Consider the following 8,297-nt stretch of genomic DNA (forward strand, 5'->3'; position numbering starts at 1 on the left):
CTTGAAAAAAATGGGATTTTATTTGCGGTAAGGCATTTATTTCTTCAACTGGCAACTAATTGAGACATATCATTGGTAAGAGCACAGACCATTTTTTAAGGAAATACAATAATACACATTGAAACATGCCACCCTGCTCTAAACAGAGTTTTGGCAAAATTAATAAAACAATGGAGCACCAACCTGACTTTGTTCCCTACGATCCTCCCTAGCTCTGTTAAAGCTGAAGTCAGACATTGGCTTCTGTGCCATACACTCTGCAGAGGTTCGTCCTGCGTGTCTCCCCGAGGCCGGCCTGGTGCTTCCGGACTGGACCGAGTGTGAGATCTCAGGCTACGGAAAAGACACAGAGTGTACGCCAAACACCTCTCCCTGAATGCTGTCACTCGACTTAAACAGCGTAGTTCTCCCATTTAAAGGGGATGATAATGATCATTCACTTGAACTTTCTTATCCACAGTTGCTGCTCATTACTCTGAGCGTGTCAAGAGAGGTTTTGTTCGCCTGTGGCCCAGAGAACGTTGCATCCCTGATGTGCTGTCCGGACGTCCGGTGACCGCCAACATGCTTTGTGCGGGCGACACCCGAGGCTTAGATGATGCCTGCAAGGTGAGAGTATGTTTATGTTGTAGTTCGCAGCACAGGGCATCATACTCAGAGCATTATGTCAACGTAACGTGGTGTAGTACCACTGCAACCACAATAATAAACACAATAAGCAAGTTGAAATACAATATATTTTAATTGCAGTTAGTTAGGTTAGCATTAAGCAAAACCTACTTACTGTATTCACCCCGAATACCAGACAGTATTTTTTTCCCCTTAAACCAGGGGTCTCAAACGTACGGCCCGAGGGCCGGATCAGGCCCGCGAACAGGTTTTATCCGGCCCGCGGGATGAGAAACAGCTGTTCTAAATGTGTCCACTGAATGTCGCAATAGCAATTCTTTGTATCGTTGTAGAGGATGCTTCATATGTACAAAATAAACCACAAGATGTTAGTACATCAGTCGAGAAAAATGATCAAACTACATAAATAACATACTGTAATTTGATTTTGATATCATTTCTTCATCTTGATAGATTGAAAATTAACACCAACGAGTTGACTGATGAACATTATCCCGTAATTTGATCAGAAAATATAAATAACGACAAATAAAAATATAATACTATTAATCGCAACATGTAAGTGTAAAAAAAAACAACAACATTATGATTTGTACAATTTCAGAATGTGCTTGTTCTATTTTTAAACAAAAAAAGACAGGTCTCAGACTTGGACTTAGACTTAGACTTAGACAAACATTAATGATCCACAAGAGAAATTGTTCCACACAGTAGCTCAGTTACAAACGATGGAAAGGATAAGGACGGAAAGGATCGTGCACACAAGGTCACAAAAAGAGGGCGAAAACAAAAGGTATAAAGTAGACCAAAAATGTACCATCGTAGCAAAATAAAATTTAACATATATGTAATATTTACATATTATATATACAGTATATAATATATAATATATACTGATATACTATATGATTATATTATATCATCCATCCATCCAGCCATTTTCTACCACTCGTCCAATTCGGGGTCGCGCGGGGTGCTGGAGCCTATCTCAGCTGCATTCGGGCGGAAGGCGGGGAACAGCCTGGACAAATCGCCCCCTCATCGCATATTATATCAAATATATAATATATACAATATATAACAAATCCCAATTACCATGTACAATATTACAGTATATGTAACAGCTGCAGCAAAAAAAGGGCAGTATAAAATAAAGAGTAGATCCAGCAGAAAATACACATTATAAATTATAAATTATAAATAATACATTATAAACCTCCTTATATTGGCGGATTAATACTGTAGTGTATGCACAGACCAGCCGGTGGCACTAGATGCCTTCTCCCCAAGCAAGTTTGAGCTTTTTTGCTGTCACTCACACATAGACCTGCTGGGAAAAAAAAAGATCTGCTGTTAGCAAGTTAGCAAACAACAGAGGATGAGCTTTGATGCTAATTTTTAGATAATGCTGATCAATACAGCAGTCATCAAACAAATGTCCAGCAGCTAAAACATATACAATTACAATATACCAGTTGGTATTGCTTCCAAAAGTGGATATTTAAGAAAGATTAAATATCTGACCTCAAAGTAAAACAAAAAAAAACCCTAAATGGGTTATACTTGTATAGCGCTTTTCTACCTTCAAGGTACTCAAAGCGTTTTGACACCATTTCCACATTCACCCATTCACACACACATTCACACATTGATGGCGGGAGCTGCCATGCAAGGACCTAACCACGACCCATCAGGAGCAAAGGTGAAGTGTCTTGCCAAAGGACACAAAGGACGTGACGAGGATGGTGGAAGCTGGGGATCGAACCAGGAACCCTCAGGTTGCTGAGACGGCCGCTCTCCCAACTGAGCCACGTTGTCCTCAAACAAAAAAAAAAAAAAAAAACTACCGGTAATCAAATAATGTTATGTTGGCATATTATATTACTTAATTTAGGTATTATATTACAAATGTTAGTATTAATATTACTTAAGATAAGCAGATTGGTCCAATGTTAAAAAGGATTGTTGGTAAAAGAAAATAAAAAAAATATTTAAAGCGCTTTTGACCTTGATTTCAGATATTTATCTTATAGCTCCACTTTTTGCAGGGTTGTGAGCACAGGTAGGACCAAACATATACGGTATAAGGAAGAGCTTATCTATTCTTTTTGTAGTTACAGTCCACTTGCATTGGGTCTTATTAGGGCGACGATCCCACAGATAGAGCTGCGGTAAATCAAGCTGCATACAGTCGTGGTCAAAAGTTTACATACACTTGTAAAGAACATAATGTCATGGCTGTCTTGAGTTTCCAATAATTTCTACAACTCTTATTTTTTTGTGATAGAGTGATTGGAGCACATACTTGTGGACACAAAAAACATTCATGAAGTTTGGTTCTTTTATGAATTTATTATGGGTCTACTGAAAATGTGACCAAATCTACTGGGTCAAAAGTATACATACAGTAATGTTAATTTGTGGTTACATGTCCCTTGGCAAGTTTCACTGCAATAAGGCGCTTTTGGTAGCCATCCACAAGCTTCTGGTTGAATTTTTGACCATTCCTCCTGAAAAAATTGGTGCAGTTCAGCTAAATTTGTTGGTTTTCTGACATGGACTTGTTTCTTCAGCATTGTCCACACGTTTAAGTCAGGACTTTGGGAAGGCCATTCTAAAACCTTAATTCTAGCCTGATTTAGCTATTCCTTTACCACTTTTGACATGTGTTTGGGGTCATTGTCCTGTTGGAACACCCAACTGTGCCCAAGACCCAACCTCCGGGCTGATGATTTTAGGTTGTCCTGAAGAATTTGGAGGTAATCCTCATTTTTCATTGTCCCATTTACTCTCTGTAAAGCACCAGTTCCATTGGCAGAAAAACAGGCCCAGAGCATAATACTACCACCACCATGCTTGACGGTAGGAATGATGTTCCTGGGATTAAAGGCCTCACCTTTTCTCCTCCAAACATATTGCTGGGTATTGTGGCCAAACTGCTAAATTTTTGTTTCATCTGACCACATTACTTTCCTCCAGAAGGTCTATTCTTTGTCCATGTGATGTCTGATGAAACAAACATTCATAAAAGAACCAAACTTCATGAATGTTTTTTGTGACCAACAAGTATGTGCTCCAATCACTCTATCACAAAAAATAAGAGTTGTAGAAATGATTGGAAACTCAAGACAGCCATGACATTATGTTCTTTACAAGTGTATGTAAACTTTGAATCGTGACTGTATGTCGTAGTCGGAAACCTCTCTTTAACGTACATTACGGCCACCTAGAAAATTGTAGCGGAGTTTGAATTTAACACTACAGATGAACATACAGTATATAGGTACTTGTTGGGCCTGGGTGAGGGTGTACTAAGTGTTGTATTAGCCCAGGGGTGTCAAACGTACGGCCCGCAGGCCGGATCAGGCCCGTGCATAGGTTTTATCCGGCAGAATGAGTTTGCTAAGTATAAAAATGAGCCGAAATTTTTGAATGAAAGAAATCGCTGTTCTAAATGTGTCCACTAGATGTCGCAATAGCAATTCTTTGTATCTTTGTAGATTATGCTACATTTGTAAAACAAATAAATCATGTGATATTAGTGTACCAGTTGAGGAAAATGAACAAACTACATAGATAATATCCTGTAATTTGATTTTGATATAATTTTTTTATCTTGATAGATTGAAAATCACCACCAATGAGTTGACTGATTAAAGTTAAAGTACCAATGATTGTCACACACACACTAGGTGTGGTGAAATTATTCTCTGCATTTCACCCATCACCCTGATCACCCCCTGTGAGGTGAAGGGAGCAGTAAGCAGCAGCGGTGGCTGCGCCCGGGAATAATTTTTGGTGATTTAACCCCCAATTCCAACCCTTGATGCTTAGTGTAAAGCAGGGAGGTAATTTTTATAGTCTTTGGTATGACTCGGCCGGGGTTTGAACTCACGACCTACCGATCTCAGGGCGGACACTCTATGAACATTATCACATAATTTATTCAGAAAGTATACATAACGACAAATGCAGATAGAACACTATTAACCGCAACATGTAAGTGTAAAAAAACCCAACAACTTTAGACTTAGACTTAGACAAACTTTAATGATCCACAAGGGAAATTGTTCAACACAGTAGCTCAATTACAATGATGGAAAGTGTAAGGATGGAAAGGACAATGCAGGTATAAAGAGACTAACATAGCGATAAAAAATCCAACATATATACGAATATATACATAATATGTGTCAGGCTTGGACGGAGGAAGGGACTCAGATGCAGAGAGGTGATTCCAAATAAAGCTTTTATTTTGAAATACTCTTTAAGCCTCCAGAGCCGAATAAATTCAATTACTAAGAAATACAAAAATACTATTGACAAAATGTTCCAAAAGGGAAAAACCGAAAATCACTCCAAAAAAGGAGGAATACAAAAATAAGGACGATATAATTAGCACCGTATCTGTTATCAAAAAACTTTAACAAAAAACGCTCCAAACAGGAGGAAGAAAATAAAGACTATAAAACTTAACTACTCTAATCAATGTAAACAAAAAATTACTCAACAAACTTTGAGGAAAAAATCTTTAAGGAAAAATAATAACTCACCACTGCGGTAGAAAAAGGTAGGATAACAAAAGTCGCTCTGAGGGAGGAAAAAGTTAAATCAAAATTACAGCGTGGGATATTCTGGGAGCAAGGACGTAGACGTGAGACAAGGCAAGGCATGGACATGAACAGGGACATGGAACGCAAGACAGGCACGAAAGTTCGAGACAATCTGGCACAGAACAAGGGGAGGCTTGGGCTTATAAAGAACATGAGGGTAATGGGAAACAGGTGGAAACAATCAAGGGTCAGGAATGACGTCAGACTGGTGACACAAGAGGAAGGACCCGTGATCTGAAACAAGAGGAGTTGCTTTTCAAAATAAAACATGTAAATCACAAGACAGAAAAAACCAAGACAAGACTTCCCTCACCGCGGTGTGACAATATGTGTACAGAATAACATATATACAGATATATTATATTATGTCTATAACATATACACAATATATACCAATGACCATGTACAATATTACAGTATATACAGTATATGTGACAGCAGCAGCATAAAATAGAGAGTAGATCCAGCAGGAAATAGAAAATAGACATTATAAACATTGTAATGTTTGATTTGTAAATTTTTGGAATGTGCTTGTTTTAATTTTAAACAAAGAAAACAATCTGAAGTGGTCTTTATTTTTACGTTATTGTGCCGTGATTTTACCACAGTAGATTTTTCTCCACGTGGCCCCCGATCTAAAATGACTTTGATACCCTTGTATTAGCCCTTTCAATGAAAATAGTGTATTACTTTGCGCAGGAGTACCTAAAGTTGTTAATGTTCAAATGATGCTGTGCTCATTCATAACGACTTCTTGGTAAGCCTCTCCCTTTACCACACCCCTCCAGGGAGACTCCGGCGGTCCACTCGTCTGTCGCAACAACAACAAGATGACTCTCATGGGTGTCATCAGCTGGGGTGACGGCTGCGGCCAGAGAGATAAGCCTGGCGTCTACACACGTGTCACCCGTTACATCGACTGGATACGAAACAAGATCAAGGCCAACCCCATCTGAGAAACGAATGTGCAGTTTATGATCCAAATCAAACTGGTGTAGGTTTAAAACCGGCAAAACCCACTTTTTCAGAGGGTTAACGGGACCAAGAAAGTCATGAGATTTACCACTCAGAAGCTTCTTCACTTCCGGTGTGAATGGACAGAATATTTCCTCTTTCCTGTTCATCGCCAATGTTTTGTCTTTTCACGCGGAGACGTGTTTAGTTGTCGCCCTCCAGTGCTGGCCATCACCCCTATGGGGGATTCTGAGGTTACAGAGGTGGACAGCAGTTACAGTACAGACTTATGCCTCGAAAATACTTCAAAACTAATCTGCTGGTTCAGATTTTGACTGTTTTCAGTTAAGGAAAGATACCTTTGTCCTCTCTTTTTGGAACATAACACTCCCCCAGACCCCTGGGTTGAACCCAGCAAGTACATCAGGCGTCATGTATTGTCTGTAAATTGCCTTTAATATTTTTACTTACCTGCTTTTTTATTTTATTTTTTAGCTGCACAGTTTATCTCTTAACTATAAATCGTTTGTATTTCCCAGGGAACATGGTTTTACAACATTTTGTACTAACTTAATATTTATGTGTATTTCATAGAGACGTACTTGTATTGTAAATAGTTTATTGTCATATAATCTTATCTGGTAAAATACAATAAATATTATTTGGAGTTAAACTTTGTCTTTTCTTTTATTTATATACTATATTTTTCAGACCATAGGGCACACGGGATTTTAAGCCGCTTTCCTACCGCCTCTTCTGGATGCGCCGTTTTGTAGGCAGTCATATTTACGTGCACACTTCAACAGCATCCTCTCCCCGTCATCTTTGTTGTTCCAGTTGTTTTTAGAGCTTCCCTAGTGAGTGATATAAGTGAACTGTATGCTACTTTGTATTAGGAATGGCAACAGCGGAGGATGAATACCCCACAACAACATGAAAGAGAGAACAAAAAGCAGCTTATTGACTACGGTGCAGACTACAATGGCGGACGCGTGCAAATTTTCAGGACTTATGCAGATCCCCAATACACATCAGCAGGGACTAAGAGGTAACAAAAGTTGGTTATGTGTAGTATTGCAAAACAAAACGCCAGATAATATCAATCAATCAATCAATCAATGTTTATTTATATAGCCCTAAATAACAAGTGTCTCAAAGGGCTGCACGAGCCACGACATCCGCGGTTCAGCGCCCACATAAGGGCAAGGAAAAACTCACAACCCGGTGGGACGTCGATGAGATTGACTATGAGAAACCTTGGCGCCCCGGCACACACCGCCTCGCTGCAGGGCTGCAGGCCACGCCTCCTCACAATCGCTTTCCCCACAACCCGGAAAAAAGAAAAGTATGGGAAGTGAAGGTTTTTCCGTCAACAGTGGGGAGCCACCGATTCAGGGGTCTTGTGCCAGGTAACAACACAACACAGCATCTGCCTTTTGTTTAGGGCAGAACACACAAAAGCTAATACAAATGATAGCAGAATAAATCAATACATTTAAGAGATGGTTTGACAAAAACAGACTATTTTTGAATCTCAGTAAAACTAAAATAATGCAATTCTGTAAGAGCAGAAGATCATTCCAAGTCGATCAAAGTTTGCATCCCAATGGGGTCAATGTGAAACCCTGGAAGGGACGGACCGCAGATGTGGGGACCCCCAGCTAATAATGTGAGAGTCCAGTCCATAGTGGGGCCAGCAGCGGATGCTCTTGCATGTAGACAGGTCGGGTCGCAGAGACTAAACGCTCGTCATTAAACACTACAAGAATGTATACAGCTGATTGCATCAAATACGACCGTAAATTTATATTTCAACAAAATAAAAGCACGTTTTATTGTAATTTATGAACTGGAAGCCCAAAATGTATATTTAAACATATTATTATGGTTTATTTTGTCAGGCGGTCAAAACGACCACAATAATAATAATAATGAATTAGCTTTATATAGCGCTTTTCTAGACACTCAAAGCGCTTCACAGAGAAGTGAGAAGCTATCATTCATTCACACCTGGTGGTGGTAAGCGTGGCTGCCAGTTTGCGCCTACGCCCCCCCGCCCCCCCCTATCATTAATTCACCAGTGTGAGCGGCACTGAGGGC

At 39.6% G+C, this 8,297-nt stretch overlaps 1 protein-coding gene across 4 annotated transcripts in view; it reads left to right on the plus strand.

Annotated features, from left to right (window-relative positions):
* plat (plasminogen activator, tissue) overlaps positions 1-6,870 on the plus strand; it is a 50,229-nt gene extending 43,359 nt beyond the window's left edge. For all 4 annotated transcript variants that reach the window (XM_061928258.1, XM_061928260.1, XM_061928261.1 and 1 more), the window contains 3 exons: positions 213-353; positions 461-609; positions 6,032-6,870. In XM_061928258.1, the coding sequence (XP_061784242.1) occupies positions 213-353; positions 461-609; positions 6,032-6,199 (458 nt within the window). In that variant the 3' untranslated portion in view covers positions 6,200-6,870. The remainder of the gene's footprint in view (positions 1-212; positions 354-460; positions 610-6,031) is intronic.
* The last annotated feature ends 1,427 nt before the right edge of the window (positions 6,871-8,297 follow it).

Source organism: Nerophis lumbriciformis, linkage group LG33 (genome assembly GCF_033978685.3).
Source record: "Nerophis lumbriciformis linkage group LG33, RoL_Nlum_v2.1, whole genome shotgun sequence".
Lineage (NCBI taxonomy): Eukaryota > Metazoa > Chordata > Actinopteri > Syngnathiformes > Syngnathidae > Nerophis > Nerophis lumbriciformis.